The sequence below is a fragment of the Dipteris shenzhenensis genome, chromosome 20, assembly GCF_047967505.1.
Source record: "Dipteris shenzhenensis isolate YYH24624 ecotype China chromosome 20, Dip_SZ_1.0, whole genome shotgun sequence".
In the NCBI taxonomy this organism is placed as follows: domain Eukaryota; kingdom Viridiplantae; phylum Streptophyta; class Polypodiopsida; order Gleicheniales; family Dipteridaceae; genus Dipteris; species Dipteris shenzhenensis.
Window position 1 is genome coordinate 21,652,452 of NC_141615.1, and position 24,280 is coordinate 21,676,731.

Below are 24,280 nucleotides of genomic sequence, written 5' to 3' on the forward strand. Positions count from 1 at the left end.
TTCTAAAGCAAACCAAATGAAGCACGGGCCCCAAAAGGTTCAAAAATTTAAAAGGGTGGTACTTTAGGGAGTACCTCATATCGTTATTGATGGAATAAGAAGTTTACTACTCATAATGCTCATATCATGAGAAATGCAAGGGGCACATTGCCTACTTCAGAAGTCAATTGGAGTACAACATTGAGGCCTTGGCCAATACATAGAAAAGGATAAGGGTAAAATCAAACTATTGGGAGGAACCCACAACCACATAGGCCCCCCAATTCGAAAATAATTTAAAAATGAGGAGGTTAGGGATGGAAAGGCAAGGGAGGAATGAAGAGGATAGTGATTAATGAAGAAGTCTGAGGGGGAGGAGGGGGGGGGCTTCCCCTCTCTCCTTCAACAACACCTTCATTTTCTTGGTGGTAAGACTTGAGAGTGCAAAGTGGATCTCTTGAGTTCAAGTCCCCCTTAGCATGAAGTTTTGAAGCTATCCCTCAGCTTAATTGGGGTACTCCACCCTTTCACCTAAGAAATCAATCGAATTTCTTTATTGAAAATTGAAGGCCTTTTCAAATTACCTTCTGCTTAGGTTGAATTATATGTATGGAATAATTTGTTGAGATTAAGGGCCTTTAGTGTGGGTAGAGGAATCGGGTGAAAATCATTAGGGGGTATGAGTAGATTTAATGCCATTTTATAAGAAAAGTAGAGGATGGAGAAGAACGTGTTGGAAGCATGAACTAGGTCATTATACTGTGGGTAAAGTTGATGGAGCTCTAGATGGGTTTCCTTAAGGAAGTGGACTTAGTGTTTCAAAATATTTACAATGCCTAAGATGACTACCTCCAACAATTAGAAGAGCTCCTGCTTGTGATGATAAACCCTTAAGAGCCAAGAATGAGAAGGCTCACTACATGGAGGAAGTGTATCCTAATTCCAGCAAAGGAGATCACTCTAGCATTGATGGGAACACCAAACACCCGATAAGGATAAGCGTGTGGTTCCATTTCCAAAATAGAGGAACATGGCAATAGACGAAACATATCATGTTTGGCTAAAGAGAGGAAGGCTAACGCAACCACACATTAGGGTAATTCAAATGGCCAAGCAATGGTCGTAGCTATAAAGGAAGTTTTGTGGGTCTCAATTGTAAAGTTTAAGAGAAAGAGAATGAGTTTGAGGAAAAGGATGAGAGGAGGTGTCAGGGAAGGACTTGCTTATGGATCCAACCATTTGGTTTGTAATAATCCATGCATAGTTAGTTCTCCCATAACAATCCGCTCGTAATGCCTTAATGTCATATTGTGTTAGTGACACTTTGTAAAGTTGGAGAAGAATAGAATGAGCTTGAGGAAAAGGATGAGTGGAGGCACGAGGGCAAGCTTGTTTATAGCTTCAAACATTCAGCCTTTTCCTATGTAGTTTTATCCATGCATGGGTAGTTCTCCCATAGTAGTCCACTCTTCACGCTTTATTGACTCATAATGGTAGTGCCACTTTGTCATTTCTTATGGAATGGAAATGCCAAAATGTCCATTACTCATCCCTTGTTGATTTGTTTTCCTTAAGCTTTCTTTATGCATGAATCATTCACATTCTTGCATAGGCATATCTATTTGACCAACCATAGATGTGATGACAGATTCTGGTTGATGAAACTAAGTCAAGGTTTGTAAAGGTGAAGAAATCCTTTACAAACCATGGGCCATTAGATCACTCCCCATAACTCATGTAGAATAGCATACGAAGGTTAAGCATTCATTCGCAATCATGACCATTATATGTTGTATCCATAGCTACTGAAGCATTATCTATGAAGTATCCATTCTCTGCGTTCCAATGGGTGATGTGCACCATGTGGAGAAAGTTGTATGCTTTTTTGCATAAGCTTGTCATGGTTTTTTGAAAAGTATCCCCAGATAAAGGGCCATACTCTTATACTAATGGAGACCCTTGAAACTTGAGTATCTTTGAAGTCTTTGTGCATCACCTTGTCATAGTTTTGAGAAAGGTATCACTAAACATAAGGCACACTCTTGGCCGAAAGAAGATCCGTGAAGTTTATTCTTTGGGGGAGAGAGGGAGAGAGACATTAGAAGGGACTTATTTGACATATAGTTTTGACCTTTCCTTTAGGGAAGTTCTTAGTGATGGTTCATTTTGACAGCTAAAATTATTTTGTGGGAGTTTATTTAGTCCATCCAAGGTGGAAAACTAAAATAGGGGTTTCCGTTCAGAAAACTTGCAAATTGAATACAATGAATGTGCAACATTTTCATTTTCACCTATAAAAAATATTCTCTCAATTTGATAAACCTGCAAAATTTTAGGCAATGTAGTTATATTTTAGCTAAAAAATTTGCAAATTCTCCAGGGTAAACTTCAAAAATTCGAAACCCCAAGTTTTGTGATTTGTTGAAAGAAATGTTTTATGGGAACACTCCTTTGGTTAAATGTTTGGCCTGCGCTTGGGGAGGCCTAAGTTGAGATGATGGCCCTTGAAAGCGAAATTGCTTTATTTTATCTTTCCAGAGAGTATTGTAAGCTCCACCATTTTCTCCCACTTCTTCTCCTCTCTCTCTCTCTCTCTCTCTCTCTCTCTCTCTCTTTCGCTCTCTCTCAAGCTCTCAAGTCTCCCCCCCACTCTCGATCTCCAAGCGTGATGTAGCCAAGAAGCTCCACCCTTGCTTGGGAGCCCTTATGAATGACAAAAGTCATTCAACTTGTTTTTGATCTTGATGAAATGCTAATCATCTTTCTTGCCTTGTTAACCATGAGAGAGCATTGAGAGTCTCCCAATTTCCATTTTGGGCTCTCCATCTTGAGCACAATAACCAAGTCATCAGATGGACACAAGATTGGAGATTGACACCTTGACGAATTTCTACTATGTCGTGATCATCAACTCCATTTTGGGCTGTTTTTGGTCTTTGATTTCAGTATGACGAAAGGCCATGTGAAGCGGCCACCCAGCCATGTCCTGGATCCTCCTTCCGACTGGAATTCTTTTAAGGAGCAGCTCTTCCAATTCGTTGCAATCATAGTCGTCGCTACCGTTGTTGCCTTCTTCGGAATCACGCTTGTTGAGTGGCAGAAACGACGCCAGCTGCCCTTCTGCGATAGCTACATCGAAGCTGATGGTAAACATTGTGCTCCCAGGCTTGTTTGCCATTAGGAGGCCAAATGGAAATAATTTTCGGCTACCGTATTCAATCAAGGTGGCCGGGGGGGGCAAATGGGCTGTTTGCTGGACTCCTTGACTTCTTGGTTACTTTCAGCACCTGTGCCTACTGTGCATGAAGACTTTGCATGATTAGCGAGGATTGTGAATAAGAGGTGTTTGAGAGGGACTTGGTGGGAGGGTGGGACGGAGGGTTGAGGGCTGGGCCCTATCAGTGCTGTCCCAATTTGAAGGCGAAGGGTGATACTTTTATCAAACTGAATCTTGAAATAAAGAATATGTGACTCCAAGGGTTCTCCCTTTTCCTTTGACTATTGCCCCATTGATAAATTCAAGAGGCAGATTCAACTTTCAATTTTCTTGAATCTATTTCGTAATTTTTGAGTTTCCTTTTGGATCCAACTGAGGCTTAACAAGAGGCTGATTGAACTGTCAAATTTTCTTGAAGCTATTTTGTAATTTCTTGGAGGGTCCGCTTTGCGATACTGGTATGTCTATGATTTATTTGGGTAGCATAACAAATATGCTCAAGTTTCTGTATTGATTTTAACAAGGCATGAGTTGTCAAAACGAACTATCTTCATTCAAAGCAAAATAGATGGAATTGTAGATTGCGTACGGTATTGACAAAAAATGCCACCATCTCTAGAGAAGTTTATATGTCCTTTAGATTTGATTTCTTGTGGTGCAAGCAGCTCGGTACTCCACCTCTGTAGAAGAAAGGGCAACTGAGGGTTGTTTCTTGCTCAACGAGGAAATGCCCCTGATGCAAGCACGAAACAGTATCCTGAAGTCGAACGCCTGGTGTTGCTGTCACCTCCCCATTTTGAGTCATAGAATCCGCCTAACTCAATCCCTGTGGTGTATGCAATCTCGTATGTGTACGTACTTGAAACCAGCCTCAAGGCCAACAAGAGGGTGGTAAAGCAACTAACCAGCCAAAAGCCTTCACATTAAAATATTCAGCAAACAGTCCAAACACAGATAGGGGGAGCTAGAGCGCGCCTGCTCAAGTACAAAGGCACAGATTGGCCCCAAAGCCTTGGTGCCCCTTTCGGTATTTCTTTATTAATTGAAGAGTCCCACAAGTACATTACACAATGAGTACAAACTCACTCGCATTCAGTGCTCTTCCCACTAGTCAGTAGGCATCAGTATCACACCACATTAGCCATGCAGGGCTCTGCTCTCATACCATGTGACAATAGGCATCCATTCTCAGTGCAAACACCTGCATGAGAACCCGGGAGCTGTCACTAGCAGCCCTTACTGGACACACACTCCCAGCCAACCACAAGTGTCCACTCACTCATTGGAATACCCAAACAATGGGTGAAAGCATAACTGAACTGCCCACGATGCTCAGAAGCACGAACTTACTCTGCAAGCATTCATTTTGAACTATTATGCAACCAGCCTCCCCAAAAACACAGCCCACTGCTCATTGGCCAACATGACCCCCATGCATAGCCTCTATGTTCATTCTTCTTACCAAGCATATACTATGCTGGTCATTGCTTTGCTCAATCCCTGGCAGATGGCATTTATCTCTGCCCAACCACAGCACACAAGTCAAAACCTGTTACCAGCAGCCCCACTTAGCCACGCAATGTTCCATAGCTGCAACTAGTGCCCACAAGGACATCCATCTGGTCAAGCAGAGAAATTAAGCATAATTACACAGCCAACATCAAAGGACGTGCCGAAGTGCATCCCTTTCTGAGCTAACCAAGCTTCGAAATGCTCAGCCAGCTTCAAATGAAGCATTGAACAGAAACAGCTGCCCACAAGTGTCCCAAGGTGAGCACACAGTTCGAGGTGAGCACCAGCCTATCTACCTCGTACTTGCACGCTGCCCAAGGCGACAACCAGCCTGCTCACACATCTGTACAACATTGTGTACTCTCCGTTCACTAGCCCGTGAGCAGGCCATACACAAGCCAGCCGCACGGTTTGCCAGTTTGATGTAGTGTGTGCCTAGTGTGGGCCGGTGAACAGTGATAGCCAGTGGGAACAGTTCAAGGTGCGCCTTGGTTGTAATTTTGCTATTACTTTTCACTAAAGAAGAATAAAGAAATACCACAAGGGGCGCCAAGTGTTTGGGTCCAATCGGTGTCACTGTGTGATCATTGAGCAGGGGCATTCTAGCCTCATCTGTACTTTCTTTTATGCTATCTGATGTGGTGTGTTTAATTGGATGCTAAGTGGCTGTAATTGACGGTGTAATCAGAGTTAGTTGTGGTTTACCGCCCTTTGGGGTTCCGAAGGCCGGCTTCATGTGACCTTAAAGATGAAAATGCATTGAAAAGGTCATCTTATGTAGGCTGGTTTTTGCATTTGAAAGAGCCTTCGAAGTTTACTGTGCAATCACCAAAATTCTTTAGATGGCATCCAACGAGGCTGCAAGTCTTTTCAAAATGGGGGATTCTTAATTATTTAGGCAGAGACAAGGCGACATGCACGTACTTAGTGTAGGCTAAAATAGGGTTTACAATATTCAAGGGGTTGGTAGAGTGTGTCCTTCTCATGAGGCTTTTGGTGGAGCAGGCATATGACGTGGGCTGATGGGTGGACATGCAAATTGCAATTTTTTGCATCAATGTCAGGTTTCGAAAAAGAAAGTGCCACGTGCTTTGTTGAGCATTCTCTCTTGGACGCATTCAAACTGAAGAAATTGAGAATGATCTAAGGTCTCATGATGTATTTTATTTAAGAATATTGAGAATGATCTAAGGTTTAGTGACGTGTTTTATTGAAGGCTAATATCAAGTTTGGAAAAGGGTTAAGCAGACTCATGTTTGTTATGTTTGTTTGGGTCAGGCAAATTTGAATTAGAAAGGTAATTGGGCAGGGAAGAGGGGGGGACAGAATTTAGCGTACCTATGCAACTCTGAACTTGGACAGGCGCATCTACGTATTTAGAGTGAAGCTAGGCATTTCCTTCCGAAGTGTTGTATATCAAAGGGCAAAAGGCAGGACAATGATAGAAGCTTAACCAATCAATGATCAATTTATCAAAAGCGTTTTTCAGTCATGCTCTGTTTTATCCATCTGTTTTCTGTAGCTTTTACTTTAGCAGATATGTTTCTAGAAAGGGTTGTTTTGTGTTCATTTCTCAAGCTGCTAAATAATGAACATGGGTGCAGATTCCTGTATACCTTGTCCGCATAATGGAAAATGTTGGGAAGGACATTTGGAATGCTTTCCAGGCTTTTACAAGCAGGGCAAGTTTTGCGTGCGAGACCCACAAACTGTCAGAGCTGTTAAAGAGATTGTATGGTTATGGCTATCCTAGAAGATACCCATCCCAATTCTTGGATGTGATGCCTTGCTTTGCCGTGTCTTGATAACATCAACTGTATAGTGATTGCCATAACAATCAATGTTTTTGATGTCTTGCTAACAATTGATTTCTTTTGCAGACTGATTTCATAATACAGCAAGTATGTGGAAAGTACAGCCCCTTTCTTTGCAAATGGACAGGACCAACATGGGTTTGCTTCCACACTGGACTCTTGAATTTTGTGCCCTCCATTAGCAAGGCTGTTGTGTACTAGGAAAGCACACAGGAGATGTGTTGCCTGCCTAATGTTATGTATAATATTGGGATGGTGCATGTTAGCTGACAAGATTGTCTCTAATAGCGCAGCTAACCGAAAACGAGGTCACTCAATTGGTGAAGCAATCTTGGATAGATGAACGTTTGGGAATTGATGCTGCAAAGTTCAGGCTTGCACATGAAGAAGCCATGAGAACTGCCAAAGAGCAACTCGTGACTAGAACGAATCTTGAAGGGTCTGTGCTGAAATAATTTATTACTGCACTTCTTCTAACAGTAACAGGAAAAGTGAAATTTGTACTAAAGCAGGAATGAAATCTCCTTTATTTCTTTTACGGTCTGATTTTATGCTTGTAAAGCACAAAATTTGTGCTTTGTCAATGAAGTTGGGGCTGTTCAAGCAACACTACTTCACATGTTCTAACTTCAAAAAATGGGCGTAGTATTAGTGATTGTGCTGTTGGAGTGACTTTTGTACGAGAAACTAAGTCTGTTTCTCCATTGTAGGTCGTGTCCAGATGTACAAATAATCTTCAGTCTTTTTCAATATTGAATACTTTGTCATCTACTCACTTACTATTTGCCCACACGTCGTACTATATCTCTGCTCTCATAACATGTGGTCTAGGCCCCAAAGGAGAGGGCACGCTGTCTTTCATAGTTAGAGGGGTAGAATAATATTTTGCAATATCTTGCAAACTTTGCCACGAACCTCATTGCATATCCATAGGCCTTAAGAGAAGAGTTTTTTAGATTAATTGCAAAGTCTCTTTGCCTAATGTCTATGAAATAAAGCAGATTTTCTTTCTAACTTGGTCTCAGTCAAAATCTCTTACATGTCAGAAGGCAATTCATGTTGAAATTGATAGCATTTTTCTTTATTTTGAAGATAGATGGAGAACTCTGACATATCCTACAATTTTAGTTTCTCAATATGATAAAGAGATTCTACTGGATTTTACCAACTTGACAACACATAATGTTCAGCATGCAGGAGCTGCAGTGTCCTGTCGAGCTGTTGGAAAGGTACAAACCTTATTGGTGTCACATAAGGGAGTGGGTTCTTGCGAACTATATTGTTCTACTGCTTATTTTCACACCGGTATATCCCATTTTTCTGCTTTAATGTTGAAGTAATTCCAAAGGTTCAAAGAACACTATTTCAAATGCTGTAGTGCTTTGTATGCTTGTAGAAAACTGAAGTGGGTATTATAGTGACAAGGTACTCTACTTACAGGTGGTCTTTGTGGTTAAATTCCTGATGCAAGCTCATAAACATAGAAAAGTTTCTGCTCGGGCTGAACAACTGTATTTGCAGGTAGGAACCTTCATCTTCTTCAAGATCAATTTAAATTGCTAGACTCAACCCATAGTTAATTTGTTTAAAAAGTTCAAGGCTTTCGATTAGGGTGGCTTTTTCAGTCTCGTGAATATGTCTCACCTAAATGTGTCTTAATTGACTTAAATACAAACTGTCTAGACATTCATCAATATTATATTAGCAATGGACATGGTAATATTGTATGGCTCTTCTTAATTCATGATGATATACTTTCAGCTATGATACCTTGTCAGGTTTGTGAAGCATTGGAAGACAAGGCAAGACACAAAATGTTAGGAGAAGAAACATGGGTTATTGCATCGCATCTTCGGGATCATCTGCTCAATCCAAGTGAACGAAAACGAAATGCTGTTTGGTTATTGGTAAGGGCTGTAAGGGAAGATCTTCCTTTGAATTTCAGCTTTCTTTCCAGTTGGGCGGATGTTTCCTTTGCAACCTGATTAGAATTCTATATGAGTAGTTTGGGGGGAAATTTGAGCTATGTATTTTTTTTCTCAAGGGAAAATGTGGGAACATCTAGCTTTGGTAAAAGGTATAACTAATCAAGATAAGTTTAGGCAAATCAGAATTTGCAGGAAGGATATTCAAGGAGATCCTACTACTTGACAATGGGAAAAATCAATAAGTGCCAGCTAGGAGGATGAGATTATAAAAGAGGCTTTTCCTTCCACTGATGCCTTTGATGGTGTGGTGCATCACTCCTGTCATATCACTTTGAAACTAAGAGAAGGGAGATGCCCCTGAGTGACCCCTTCCCTTTATGTTAATGAGTCTGCCATTCAAATGGTTCATTGATATGGGCTTTTTCACTGGTAGGGAGTGAGGTGTTCATCAGCTCTTGGATTCATTTTCAACCTCCTGGTCCAGATAGATAATGATACAATGGCCACCTACAATAGGGAGAATGGTGGATGAAACTGAAGTACAAGTCCCTCCCATAGTGGTGCCAATTGTAGCAGACCAAAAAGTATGACCTGAAAGCAGCTTATCAGAATTATTGTAATCCCTATTGTGCTTCGGATAAAAAGAATATCAATGGGCCTCCTTCAAACCCCAGGATGCAACTGATCATGTATCAATTGTCTACAGTGGCGATGAGGTACACCACCAAGGCCCTGAATGTTCCAGCTCACATGCTCATCTGAGGGAGAAAGAAGCCTCGAATCGCTTCCCCGATCTAGTGAAGGAAGCATGCTGCCCTCTCTGAACCTCTCCTGGCATTAGTGATAGGGAGGGTTGCATGACGTACAAGCTAAGCAAAATTGGGCCAGCTGTTCATAGATAGGGATGACTGTGTTTGTCTTACTGAATGGGACCTTGTTTTTGCGGGGAATTTCCTGAGCGCACATTCAATTTAGAACAGTAGGTCCAAGGGCTCAAGACTCCTTGGAACAAGTAGAGGTATGGCCACAGATCGTTCTCTGATGTGAAGAGATCTGATAGTGTCAGAAACTACAAATCAGGCAACAAATGCTGGTAAGCTTGGAGTGTTTTCAGCAACATTAGATGGCTATGGTATAATTTGCGTCAAGATGTTTCACTACATGGGGTGATTTGAGATTAGCCTGTCTAAAGCCTATTTGCCAATAGGATATTTGGATTGAGTACATGAAGAGCTGAACAATATCCCAATTATGTCCTCAAGAATGGTCCAGACCTATGCAGATCTCCTAGTATTGAAATGACCTAAACCAACAGCAAAAGATTATAAAGTAGGCTGGTTTTGAATGGGCCACCAAAGGGCTTTAGTTTCTATGTGCATATGCAGTGACCACAAACTCTAGAGAAAGAGAGAAGGCTATCATAGCTGCAAAAAATTGGGAAATGACATGCCCTGTCACACACATGGGGACGCGCACACACCTTTCCTCAGACACACAGCCCTGGTAAAAGAAAAAGAAAAACAAAAGAATTCTTCTGTACAACAAACCTTAGTCTTTGATGTATACATTATGTAGACCAAAGGAGGAACGTGGAAAGTTTGGGTTCACTGTAGCTTAGCTGAGATTCTATTTGCAATCTGAGATGAAAATGACATGCGCTCAGTACCTCTCTAGTGCAGGAAGAAACGCTATTGTTCATATCTGTATCAGAAGAGGTTAAGGTTTTCCCATGAAACGGAAAAGGTTCTTCTGTTACCTATGTGGATGATATTCATGAGAATAGATGAGACACGGCTGGATCATTAACAGAGATGTGACCGTTTTTTATTTCATAGTAATAGGACTTTGAAGCTGTTTGAGCTGTTTGAGGCATTGAAAGTTTGCAACTGACCTTTACATTTTCCAGGTCGAGCAGATGGTATGTAAAGATTCTCGCATTGATCAATATCCAAAGTTGATAAAAGGGGAGTCGAAGGTTGTCTGGGAATGGCAAGGTAAGCTTTGACTCTTATAGAAAGTATCATAATATGCTTTGATTCTTGGATGTTTTGACTAGCCGATGATGGTATCAATATGCTTTATTGCACGTGTGGCACAAGCACAAAAAAACACAGACAAAAAGAAACAAAGAAAGAAAGTTCTATTAAAGCCTGTGGACCAATATATCTGTGGGACCCTAACAAGTAGCTATAATATCAGATACCTAAAGTGGGAGAGCATGGAGCATGTCCTATGATAAAAAACAAAACAAAAACCCTAATATCCGATTCTATCATTTATACGTAGTGGCAAACTTGAAGAAGGTACACCAGTGGGATTAAATCACCCACCCCAAGAAGAGAAAGAAAGAAAGAAATTTTGTTAGAGTCTTCGGAAGACCGATGGGTCTATGAGACTGAAAGAAAACCTGATAAAAATCACAGTAAGGGTGGAGCTACTAAAACGAGCATCATCACCCATGCTGAATCCTAAGTCTGATCATACATAATCAAATACATCTGGGTATGACAATGAGAAGAGAAAATGTAGATACTCATAGCTTCTGCCACAAATAGAAAAAGAAAAGGGGCAAGAGGACATCCCTGGCGGACTGATCTAGAAATGTGAAACCTGTCCCCTCTTACCCCCCCAATGAGCACCTTGCTATGGGCTGATCTGTAGAGAGAGGATACTCCTCTAATCCATGCATCTGAAAAATTAAAGCGAGATAGAGTACCCTGTAAAAAATCCCAGTCTACTCTGTCGTAAGCTTTCTCAAAGTCCAAGAGTAGAATGGCCAATCTCTGGCAGCTCTGCATGGCCCATTCTGAGGCCTCCCAAAATGAGAAAATATTATAAAAAATACTTCTGCCATGCACAAACCCTATCTGCGTGTCATGAATCAAATCTGGAAGAAAAACTTGTAGCCGTAGACTGATGGCTTTCGCCAGAATCTTGTAAAAGGTGCCCAATAGAGTGATGGTCTCCATTGAGACACAAGATTCCTATTGTCTCCCTTTGGGATGAGATGAATGAGACCATGTGTAAGTGAGTCCGGCATCTCACTAGAGTCCCACACACCCTGCAGGGCTGATGTAATGTGATCACCAATCTGCTCCCAAAAAGTAATAAAAAAGGAAGGGATAAGTCCATCCGAACCTGGGCACTTACCCTTGTGAAGGGCAAGTAATGCAGTCTTGAATTCTGCATTGGTGAAAGGTGCATCCAAAGAAACATACATCTCATCCTTCACCAATACAGGGATACACTGCCAAATAACCTCTCTGGCATCATCTAGCCTGTGTGTTCAGATCTGTAGTAAGAAGGGATGCAAAAAAATCTGAAGCTATATGCATGACAACATCAAGATCTGACTGTAACACTCCGTTTAAGTCAACAAACAACACTGCCTTTGGGATTGCAGACAGTCAAGAATCATATGGAAGGGGATTGCAAGGATTTTCAGCACTTTTGTTCGCCTCCCCTTGTATATGACCTGGGGATTAGTGGCTTGGCTCACTCTTTCAGGGCCCCAGGTTTTCTTCAAGAGACATGACTCGTCTTGGACTCTACACATCCGACGACACCTTGTGGAGTTGTTCTCCTTAGAGGATGTTCCGGGCACTCTCTCCAGGGCTGCTCATTCCTTGGTTGACTCTCCATGGGAGGTTTTAGCTAGCATTGCAGCATGGCACATTTGGAGAGCCAGATGCACTGAGGCTATGGAGGGTTCTCAGGTTTACCCTTCTCAGATCTTGGCCAGTACTTGGACAGATACGGTACACACTCTGATGGCCATATGGGCAACCATGCAAAGATCCTCTCGAGTAGCCTCCTCCAGGAGAGTTACTTTTCTCAGGGATTGGAGAGACTCTCCTTTCCTTGCTGAGACTTCTACAAGGTTGAGTTGGCATTTTCAGCCTCAACCTTGGTTTCTTTCTACCTCATTAAAGGAGCTCGGAGCCGCGTCTCTAAAGAGACAGTGGTAGCGACCTCGGATCTTATAGTACACTGGGCACCTGAAGATAAAATGCTCCTTCGACTCAACCTCGTGACAGTTGCACAATATGCATATGCGATGCTCCCTAGGGATCCCCTCTGCTCTGCCGCTCTCTATGTGGAGGCGGTGTGATATACCCGAAACTGTACGATGGAGATCCGTAGTGAGTGAGGCATATGAAGCTCAGTGTACCCCGGTGGTGTGATGAATCCCTCCTGCTCAGTGTACCCCGATGGTGTGATGAATCCCTCCTCCGAAATAGGAAGATAGTAATCTCTGTAGAAACTCAGCTTCACTGGAAGCTCCCTCGGCTCCAACCAGGTCCTAAAGGTGTGTAGTTGCAGGAGATCCTCTCGAATGACCTGGTTGGTGTGTGGCCCGATCGCGATGGTGGGTGGGAGTACCGGAGAGGCATCTAAACTGTACTGAAAAGGAGGTATCCTATCGATGTGAAACCCTAGTCTCACAAACCATCTGTGAGTCCGTGCATACCAGCATCGCTCGTCCCCCTCTGCTGCCAACCTCATGGAGGAATCGAGAGCCAACCATGGCAACCTCTGTCTCCCTGATGTGCAGTCCCCATATGATCGAACCTGGTGTAGATATGCGATGGTCTGAAAGGCTGCATCTAGCTGGAGTGAAGCACCAAACTCGGCCTAAATGATGTGATGTGGTACAGATGGTTTCCCGTGAATCATCCGTGAGAGCATGAGGATTGCAGGCACTCCACCCGTGTCCACTCTAATCTCTGACATGTCAGGTTCCCAACAAGGGCTGCCATACATACCGGCTGGTCGGACCAAGGAGTCGAAGAGAAGAGCCTTGGCCCGAGGGTCCTGAAAGTGGGAGTGGAGGCATTGTCTCTCTAGCTGAGCCAGTGAGGCGTATCCCCTACTCAGTTTGGCCTGCATCGTTGGTCTCATCGTAAAGATCGGGCCGGAGAAGATGACCCCCAAGTAAGTGTACGAGGATACGATCTGAACTGGTGACCCACTGAAAGTAAATTGCTTCCGTTGCATGTTTGCTCGAGAGGTGTTAAAGATCATGACCTTGGTCTTGCCAAGGTTGACCTCCAAATCATGGGATAAACAAAAAGCCTGCAGTGCATCCAGGTGTTGCTGGAGCCCCTCGGGTGTGGATGACAAGAGTGCCACGTCATTTGCATAAAGAAGAATCCTGATGATGATCCCGGTAAGTGAGCAACTGGTCGCTCCGGAAGCCCCCATGAAAGTCTCAAGCTCATCAATGTAGAGGCCAAACAGGATTGGTGATAAGGGACAACCCTGTTTGACCCCTTTGGTACTGAAGATCTCATTTGTCCAACCTGTTCCTGTCCGAACTCGGTTTGAAACCCTCTCATAGAGTGCCATGACTGCCCAGATGATCTCCTGATCAAATTCCAGTGTCTGTAGGCATGTGATGAGATGAGCTCGAGGTACTGTTTCAAAGGCTTTGCGAAAATCCACAAAGCAGCAATATACCCTCTCCTTCCGTGATCTGGTCTCCTCAATGACACCCCTGAGTGTGAGTATGTGATCCATAGTCCCGTGGTCTCGCCTGAAACCAGCCTGACCCTTTGCTCTGAGCCCTCTCATCTCTGCGAACAGGTTGACCGATGCATCCAATACTGCTGCATAGATCTTGGACATCACATGTCTAATCATGATAGTCCTGTAGTTACTCGGGTCCATGGGATCCCCTGCCTTGTGGATGGGGGTGATGGTGTTGAGTGTCCAAGTGTGGGGGAAGACAAGGCAAAGAGCCTCATTGAATAGCTTTGCTAGGATCGGGGCTAACGTGTCGATCCCATATGCGATAAACTCAGTGCATAGCCCCTCGTGATCCTTAGCTCGGCCATTGTGCAGTTTCAATGTCGTGTCCTTGACTCCCCCTCTAGTGAACAACGTGCAAGTGGTGGGGCGGGGTGTGTGTATGAGATTTGGAGTAGGCTGGTGTGGGACATCATAAAGATGACGTGTATACGTGTGCCAAACTCTCGTGTCGGTGAGGGGTGATGGAGACCTACGCTCAAGGAATCTCCGCCAAAAATCCTTAGAGTTGTTGCTGTACAAAATGTTCAGCAGCTCCTCCTCATTTCAACGAAGAAATGCTTGCTTCTTCCGATGTACGAGACGTCGGTACTTGCGTACCGTGTCTAGTGTGTTCGGGAGGTGACATCTGGTTTCAAGTCGGAGTTGTCGGTGATAAGCCTTGCACTCCGCATCGTACCAGTTGTTGCAGGGTACAGAACCAAGAGGTGGTGGTCTAGTGGACTGTGTGGTGTGGGGAAAGATTTGGAGGGCAGCCTCGTGGAGTGTGCGACTAATCAGGGCAGCACGGTCCTCTATGAGTGGTATGTGATCGATGTAGGTTAGGAGTCTGTTTAGGTGTCCAGAGTAGGCAGGGGAGAGGCTGTGATCAAAGTGTATGTCGTGATAGGTGCCGTGCTTCCTATGTGGTGTGTGTGGTGTGGCTAAGCATGGGGTGGCGATAGTGAAGAATAGGTATGTGTGATTAGCTCCTGGAGGGAGTGGTGCTACGGTGAAGTCGGTGATACATGAGGTGAAGGCAGGGGATCCCATGATGTAATCTACTACACTAGTGCCCCCCGCGTGTGGGAAGCAAGTAAAACTGTTGGGGTAAAGGCACATTGCCACGCAGCGCACGCAGGCAGCGCGGGCAGAGCAGGGCAGCGCACAGGCGAGCGCGCAGGCAGAGCGGGGCAGCTCGCACACGTACTAGCAGCTAGCTGCTGCTAGCTGTGCAACGCACAGCACAGGCTGCATACAGCCGTCGTACGGTCGGGTACGGACGTCCGTACCGCCATACGGACACCGTACAGGCGGCCAAACTGTACGGACGCCGCCGTACGGTCACTGCGTCAGGGAGGACACTGCGTCAGGGAGGAATAGGTCGATTTTTTTTTTTGTGGATTTGTACCCTGCACAGGTACAGCAGGTACAGGAGGCACATTTTTTTTTTGGGGAAGAAGGAAAAGAGAGAGCACTTTGCTCTTCATTCCCGGAACTTGTTCAGTTCTAAAACTGTGTGTTTGAGGTACAGCAAGTACACTCGTGTCCCTCGTGCTTGAGGTGACTATTGCCACAGTGTGTGGCGGTTGCACAGTTATTTTGTTTCGGGGAGGTCAGATGCCTTGATTTTGCAGAGGGCTTTTATGCTTTTGCTGAGTGCAAATCTCAGCTTTCGGGTGACAATTTCAAAGGGCTTTTGCCTGGAAGTTTATGCAGTGTATGCCTTGAGGCAGTGTGGAGCCAGGGTGCCCACATTGGTCTTGTTTCCGCAGTGTATTCAGTGACATTTCTTGCAGGTCACATTCTGTGTACGACACCTTGAAAAATCTCAGTTGAGCCACGCTTGGCCAGGGCGCATCGAGTTTACTCGGTCCCTAACTGTCCATCGTTGACAGTGCTCAAAAGATTTTCTCTTCAGTGTTTGTACGTTGGGATCTGTGTTGTTACTGTGTACACAGGGCCGTTTATGCATCACATTGTCAGGTGAAAGTACCAGGAGAGCGCTGTATTTTGTATGCTACCTCAGTGTTGAGGTGTTTTTCACTTGGTACAGGTGTCAAATCAAGGGGCTTTTGCCTAGATTTTACTCGTGAGCACTTGAGTTACTGTTTGAGACCTTCAGATGCCTTTTATCCCCTTGGCAGAAGGGTGATTGCTTGGGATTTGTCCCATTCTTTGTTGCAGTTTTGTGACAGGCTGAAGTGTTTTGGAGCCTCTTTTTAGTGAACAAAACAGTGTATGACAAGTGGTTTATGCATATAAAATCAGTGCAATACCTCATCTGAGGTGGAGAAGTGTCCAGGACAGCAGTGTTTTGTGCTTAGTCAGCTGATGATGCACTGATAAAGCACTTGTGGAACAGCTGCAGCATTCTGAAGTTACTGTTTTATGCCTATTTGAGCACGGTACAGTGTGTCAGAAGGTACAGTGACTGGAGGGAAATTTTCTATTTTGCTGCAGATTTTTTTTTGACAGTAAAAACAGCACTATTGTGAGTGCTCCTGGCTCTTGATAGAGCAGGTTTTTCTGAGAAATCAGAATTTTATTTAGTCATTTTTTGACTTACAGGGAGTCAGGTACTTTCCTTATCTGATATGGCATCAGGGGGAAGTGAATCATCAATTCTGAACATAAAGAAATTGGAAGGGGCACACAATTATGCATTATGGGCAGAACAGTGTTTGAATGTACTTCTGCCAAAGAAGATTTCTAAGCCCATAAGGGTGAAGGGTGTCAAGCCATCTGGGATGTCAGATGATGAGTGGGAGGAGCTAGATTTGTCCGCTAGAGCTGCTATCATGCTTACTCTCAGTGATTCTCTTGTGTTCAATGTTCAGGCTGAAAAGACCTCTTATGGCCTATGGCAGAGGCTAGCAGAGTTTTATGCCCAAAAGAGTTCAGCCAGTAAGGTTTATTGGTTGAAGAAGCTGGTTGATCTTCGCATGAAGGAAGGTACAGCTATGACCTCACACTTGAGTGAGTTCAATGCCATCTTTACACAGCTGATTGCACAGGGGTTGAACCTTGATGAGGAGTTCAAGGCTACTTTCTTGTTGTGTACCCTCCCTGAGAGTTGGGACACTTTCAAGACCACCCTGTCTAATTCAAATGTCACTCTTATGTATGCTGATGTGAAGAGCTCTCTCCTTATGGAGGAGATGAGCAGGAAGAATAATGCGGGCAGCAAGTCTTCAAATGCTTTGCAGGTACAGGAAAGAGGTAGGACTCAGCAGAAGGGGAGATCTGCTGGAAAGTCCAAATCCCGCAGTCAGTCCCGAGGCAAAAAGGATATTGAATGCTTTTACTGTGGCAAGAAGGGACATGTGAAGTCTAAGTGCTTCAAGTTTATACGGGATCAGAAAGCCAAGAAGGCTGAGACAAAGGATGCAGGCAGTGGAAGCAAAGGCAAAGGCAAGGCCAAGGCAGATGACTTGGATGCAGTGAATGTTGCAGCAGAGGACAGTGAAAGTGACAGACATGATGTTTTATGCTCTTCTGCTGTAATTGCACATACATTGGTTATTGATGGCCATGACATGCACACCTGGCTCTTGGATTCAGGTGCTTCTTTTCATGTTACTCCTCATAGGGAGTGGTTTACTTCCTACACCGGTACTCATGGAGTTGTTCACCTTGGGAACAACTATGCATGTCAGATTGCAGGGATTGGTAGTATACAGATAGTATTCCCTGATGGACGCACATTTATGCTTGATGGTGTTCGCCATGTGCCGCAAATCAAGAAAAATCTGATTAGCACTGGCTTGTTGGATGACAGTGGTTACCACACCACATTTGGGGACTCCAAATGGGTGATTACTGATGGCCAGGTTGTAGTGGCTGAGGGTTATAAGAGTGATACCTTGTACCCTCTTTATGTTTCCAGTGTAGGTAATCATGTTGTTGCCATAACCGAGCTGCCAAAGGTTTCATTGTGGCATAGCCGGTTGGGACACATGTCCGTTAAAGGAATGCAAGAACTGTCACGTTTGGGTTATCTGCCGTCTCTTTCATTTTCAGATTTGCCTACTTGTGATCATTGCATATTTGGCAAGCATTCTATGACTCCTCATAAGAGGAGAACTCCCCAAAATAGAGCACCGCTTGATCTAGTGCACACTGATTTGTGTGAGATGCGACAGCTATCACTAGGGGGTGCAAAGTATTTCATTACTTTTATTGATGATGCCACACGCAAAGTGTGGGTCTATTTCTTGAAGCATAAAAGCGATGCCTTAGATGCTTTCAAGAAGTTTGTCGCTCAGGTTGAGAATCGGACAGGTCGCAGGCTGAAATGCCTCAGATCCGATAATGGGGGTGAGTATGTGTCACATGCTTTTGTACAGTTTTGCGAAGCTAAGGGCATTAAACAGGACTCACAGCCCCTCATAATGCATCTCAAAATGGTGTGAGTGAGCGGATGAATCGAACTATTCAGGAGAAGGTTCGATGTATGTTGTCTTATGCTGCATTGCCCCATGGCTTTTGGGCAGAAGCCGTGCAAGCAACAGTTCACATAATTAACAGGTCGCCTAACAAGGCTTTGGAGTTGTAAGTGCCAGAGGAGGTGTGGTCTGGCAAGCCACCTTCATATAAGCACTTACGTGTTTTTGGCTGCGAGTGCTTTGCTCATATACGCAAAGAACTGCGCACCAAACTGGAGCCAAAGTCTTTCAGATGCATCTTCATGGGTTATGGTGACGAAGGTGAAATGGGGTACAGGTTATGGGATCCCGTCAAATGGAAGATTATACGCAGCAATGATGTCATCTTTAAAGAGGATAGTGTACACAAAGAACCCGTGCAACCTGTGGAATACAGGAGGGTTGTTTATGATGATGTCGGACAGCAAAGAATGCCCATTAATATGCAGCAGCAGGCTGCTGTAGATAACCCTGTTCAAGAGGGTATACAGGCTGAAAATCAGCCAGACAATTTTGCCAATGATGCACCACTGGATATGCCAGCAAATGGGGCTGTAGAACAGCCAAATATGGTGGTACAGCCACCCGTCATGCATGACGAACAGGCTAGACAGCAGCCTAATCCGGAACATTTTGTTAGGAGGAGCACCCGTGTACAACGGCCTCCTGACAGGTTTGTTCCAGGAGCCAATAATGTGGCTGATTTTATCATGCTGACAGATTGTGGTGAGCCTTCCAGCTTCAAGGAAGCTATGGGAAGAACAGAGAAAAGGAAGTGGGAGAAAGCCATGCAGTCAGAAATGGACTCCCTACTTCAAAATGATACATGGGACTTGGTGCAGCTACCTGCAGGCAGAAAGGTTTTGCCATGCAAGTGGGTTTACAAAGTCAAAGTGGATTCAAATGCTTTACCGAGGTATAAGGCCAGATTGGTTGCCAAGGGATTTAAGCAGGAGAAGGGCATTGACTTTGATGAGATCTTTTCCCCTGTAGTCAAGATGACTACTTTGAGAACAGTGTTAGCTCTTGTTGCTCATGAGTGTGAAGACAGCTTTTCTTCATGGAGATCTCCATGATGAGATCTATATGAGTCAGCCAGAGGGATATGCTGTTAAAGGGAAAGAGCAGCTTGTGTGTAAGCTCAAGAGGAGCTTGTATGGACTCAAGCAGGTGCCAAGAGAATGGTACAAGAAGTTTGATGCCTTCATGCAGTCCCAAGGGTATCATAGGTGTGAGACCATTGCTTGTACACCAAACGGGCAAAGGATGGCAGTTTGATGCTACTCATTCTATATGTGGATGACATGCTGATTGCCAGTAAATCTCAGCAGGAGATTAGTGCTTTGAAGAAACAACTGCGTAAGTCTTTTGACATGAAAGACTTGGGTGATGCAAATCATATTCTTGGCATGCGGATTATTCGTGACAGGTCCAAGGGACTTTTGTTTCTGTCACAGAAGGAGTATATTGACAAAGTACTGCAGAGGTTTAAAATGGAGGGGGGGAAGTCTATTAGTACCCCGTTGCCTCCACATTTAAAACTCAGCAGTAAGGACAGCCCCAGATCAGATGATGATAAGGCTGAAATGGCCAAGGTTCCGTATGCATCTGCAGTTGGTTCTTTGATGTATGCCATGGTTGCCACTCGTCCGGATATTGCTTTTGCGGTGGGAGTCATCAGCAGGTATATGGCAAATCCAGGCAAGCGGCACTGGGAAGCAGTGAAAGGTGTCTTGAGGTATCTCAAGGGTACCAAAGACTTGTGCATATGCTATGGTAGGCAGGATGCATTGGTGCATGGTTTTATAGATTCAGACTATGCAGGGAATGCAGATAACCGGAAGTCTACTACCGGTTATATTTTCACATTTGCAGGAGGTGCTATATCATGGGTGTCTCGGTTGCAGAAATGCGTTGCACTGTCAACCACTGAAGCTGAATATGTTGCAGCCACTGAGGCTTGCAAGGAAGCAATATGGCTTACTCGGCTGGTGGGAGATTTGGGCATTACAGGAGATATGCCAGTTTTGCATTGTGATAGTCAGAGTGCTATCATGTTGGCAAAGAATCCGGTCTTTCATCAAAAGACCAAGCACATAGATGTGAAATACCATTTCATCAGGGAGGTACTGGAAGACAAGTGACTTGAGCTTGTGAAGGTGCATACTGATGATAATCCTGCAGATTTGCTCACTAAGAGCTTGCCTACAGAGCGGTTTGCACATTGCCGCCACATCATGGGATTAGGATGAGACCATTCTTATTTTACGGTCTTGTATACAGTAATTGTATATTGCTGTAATTTTTATTCTTTTCTCCCCTTTAGGCACATTGGCCTTTAGGTGGGAGGTTGTTAGGGTAAAGGCACATTGCCACCCTTTTATTAAAGATATGACACCTATGACTGTCTTAAGACAGTCATAGGGTGAAAGCCTAATCCTAATAAAACCTATGAGTTTGTGGTGTGGCTCAACACTTCACACCCACACTTTTGTGTCTCCCCCTATCTCTCTCTGTCTCCTTCGTTCCTCTCCCTCTCTTATTCCCTCTCAAAAACCACCTGAGGAGAGCCATAGGTAAAGCCCATTGTAAATGATGAGATCATGCATCCTACCCAGATCAAGGAGTGCGTGATGGTGTAATAGGCCCGTGTCGGTCCGATGAGATCCTGGTCATACTTGCTCCGTCTAGGTCCATGTTTGGTAGCATGATAGAGTCGTCTCAGAAGTCCAGAAGTGGTGCCTGGCGCGTGCTCGTCCTAGCGTTGAAGTCCCCAACAAGGAGAACTTTCCGGCGGGTTGAAAGGTCTAGGATATCCTGATGTAAGGGTGCATATGGCGATGTCTCACCCTCCTCTCGTGCCACTCTGGCAAAGTGGGATGTGTTTGGCGGGAAGTAGCATATTGCTATGAAAAGGTCACGAGTGGCTGTGCGTCGGATCTGGATCCACATGAATCGGGAGTATGCGCCCTTTCTCTCAATGGAGATGGCTCCAGCGAGGGAGGATCAATATTGCGACCTCGCCTGATCCTCGAACTCCTCGTGTATCCCTTGTCTCTCATCCTTGAAGATTGACTCCCATGTGTAGCCACTGACTATTGGTAGTGGACGCTCTGGGCTTTGGTGTGTCTCCGTGTAAAAGACTATGTCTAGTCCTGTGTAAGATTCCAAGAAGTTCCCTGGGTCTGACCATAAGGTACCATTACAGTTCCAAATGGTGCAGGCTAGGGTCTTGGAAACCTGAGTCTCATAGGCCTTGTCCCCCTAAGGGGTACGGGTGGGAGCCCGACGGGTGTCGGTCAACAACCTACCATCTCGGACCACAGCCCATTTTCCCTCCTTGTGGGCAACATCCCGTTGCTGGAGAAGAACTCGTCGCTCCTCAATCTGTAGTGGTGTCAAATCCTTAGCCATGGACAGGGTGGGATGCTCTCGTAGAGCGGCTCGACATCGGAGTGTCGCTAGTTGAGCATGTGAATCTCTGAAGCGAATGACTAGGGGTTGCTCTCGGTTGGGGTCTCTCCCAACATGCCATGCTCCCTCTATGCCATGGTCGGAGACCCCCATGGTGGTGGTCACAAAGGTGATCGCCTCCTCCATGGGCATCGTAGTGGTGCTGGTGCTGTCTTGCATGATCCCTCGTATCCGGATGTTAAGGGCCTTCGAAGCCCTCTGCTGCTGCTCCTGTATGGCGGCTGAAATGGTTGCCTTTGCGGGCTCCCGTTTCGCTACGTCCACCCACCTAGTCGTCTCTGCTGTAGCCGATTGTATCGTGGCTATCTGTGCCTTCATCTCTGTGACTGGGGTCCCTTCAAGCGCTGCTCTTAGGGTTCCGAGCTCCTCTCGAAGTTGTGTGATGTCGTGTTTGAGCCCCTGGATAAGGGTGCCCTGCTCATGTATAATGCAGGCTTGCTCCTGGGTGTATTGGGCTTGCTCCTGAGTGTAATGTGTTAGCTTTGCTTGACGGGCCCGGATGCTGTGTATCTCAGCCAATAGGGAGTCCCAAGCATCTGGTGGGGGCCTAAGATATCCTGGTCTAGGTGGGAGTTGGATCTTGAGAGGGGTTGGAATGAAGGTGGGCTGCTGAGGTTGTACTGAGGGTGGGGACAGCGTGATCTGGGCGGGGGAGTGGTATGTAGGAGTAGCGAGGCCGGACGAGGTGATGAAGGGTGGCTGATTGAGAGGTAGAGGGGATACGAGGGAAAAGTACTGTGGAGCCATGGCCGATTGGGTTAGTGGTGGGGCTACTGGAGAGGAGACTTGGGATGATGATGCATGAGAGGGGGAGGAGAGAGGTGGCATAGATGATGAAGCGGATGATGGTGGTGAAATAGTGGTGGTAACCATAGAGGTTGAGGATGTGGTGAGTGGCATGGGCTTCGGGTGGGCCCCTTTCTTCTGGGCCGCGGTGCTGTCCACTGTCAAACCGCTCCGGTTGCTGCGTTTGTTGAAGTCACAGCTCATTTGCCATTCTGGCACAAAGCTTCTTAGTCTCCTTTTGATTTTTCCTCCCGTGGAGAGGCATGACCCTAAGATGTTTTAACATCAAAGCAAGTCTGTCATGTGCACGGATTGGTATCTGACGTGTACTAGGTACACAGAACTAGCTCAGGTTAGCCTGGGGAGGCTTAGAGCTAGGCAGGCTTGATTCTCGGGTTGAGTGGCAAGGGTACGAACTATTTATAGGTCTTCGCTATTTTTGGCGCCGGGGCCCAAGTCTATAAAAGAAGCCCAGGGGGTTCAGTTCTCAGTGTGCAGTTGGGAGCAAGTTTCGTTCCCAGGTGCCAGGTCTAATCCTGGATTGAGTCGCGGATGCGCGCCTGCATCTTAGCGTAGCCCAAGGCCCAGTGGCAGATCCAGGGCTTCACAGCGCCTCCTGGTGGTATGGGACACCAGGCTAGTTTGGATCTGATTGGGAGTTTGTGCCAGTAGCTCAGCTCGTGGCTCGGAGGGGACATCTCCTGATTCGGGATCACATCCCGTAGATGTCATGGTTGGGTGGTGAGCAGCCTGCTCAGATCTGATGTTGTGTGTGGTTTGTTTTGCAGATCAGGGGTTTCAGGAGTGCTGGGACGTGTCAGTTGGTATCAGAGCCAACTCCTGAGGTAGGAACTTCTGATGCGAGAACTTTTGACGAGTTTTTCCTCCAGGTATGCCCTAAATTTCGAAATCTGTTGCTGCGTTTTTGGCTGGGTACCTGGGATAGGAGGGGTGGACAGATATCAGGGAAAAGGAAGAAGAAAAGGAGGGAGAGATTTCGGGATCTCTGAAAGGGCCTGTGAGAGAAGGCTGTAGGAAGTGGAGAGAGAGCAGAAAGGTAGGAGAGAGAGGCGAAAAGGCTGCAAGGGAGGTGTAGAGGTGACGCCCAGGGCAGTACGGTAACAGGCGGGTGCAAGGAGAGGCTCGTAGGGCAGCGAGCAGGCTGTGTACAGCCTGCGTAGAGGGCTGTGTGCAGCCTGCGCAGAGGGTGCTTTTTTCGAAAAAGCACCCCCTCCAAAGCTAGGGGAGCTTGGCCTTTTTTGGAAGCAGAGCTTCCAAATAAGGCTGCCCTGCTCCCTATATAGATGGGGCAGGGTACCAGCCTACCCACAGCCTAGCCTAGAGCCTCGAAGCAGCTCCTCGAATTGCGAGCCAGCCTGCGCCAGCCTGCATCAGCCGTACCTTGCCTGCGCCAGCTCAACTTCTGCACCGTACAGCCTGCAGCAGCCGTACACTGCCTGCGCCAGCCTACGTCAGCCATCGTACGGCTCTGCATCAGCACCGTACGGATCTGTACGGTACAACCTGCGCCAGCCTAGGCCATTAGCCGTACACTGTTGCGTCAGCCAGCGCCATCTGTACGGTTCCTGCAGCGAACCCTGCGTCAGCACCCCCTGCTCCGAGACGGTACCCGCA

General features: G+C 45.6%; 1 protein-coding gene across 2 annotated transcripts in view; it reads left to right on the plus strand.

Moving 5' to 3' along the window:
* Window positions 1-2,718: 2,718 nt before the first annotated feature.
* LOC147889410 (Man1-Src1p-carboxy-terminal domain protein) overlaps window positions 2,719-24,280 on the plus strand; it is a 65,851-nt gene continuing 44,289 nt past the window's right edge. Inside the window, exons 1-8 of one of the 2 annotated variants that reach the window (XM_087391814.1) lie at window positions 2,719-3,125; window positions 6,313-6,440; window positions 6,589-6,660; window positions 6,816-6,961; window positions 7,713-7,827; window positions 7,963-8,043; window positions 8,301-8,429; window positions 10,366-10,444. In XM_087391814.1, the coding sequence (XP_087247940.1) occupies window positions 2,927-3,125; window positions 6,313-6,440; window positions 6,589-6,660; window positions 6,816-6,961; window positions 7,713-7,827; window positions 7,963-8,043; window positions 8,301-8,429; window positions 10,366-10,444 (949 nt within the window). In that variant the 5' untranslated portion in view covers window positions 2,719-2,926. Of the gene's footprint in view, window positions 3,126-6,312; window positions 6,441-6,588; window positions 6,661-6,815; window positions 6,962-7,712; window positions 7,828-7,962; window positions 8,044-8,300; window positions 8,430-10,356; window positions 10,445-24,280 lie in introns of both variants that reach the window. The other variant, XM_087391813.1, reaches the window with a different exon arrangement.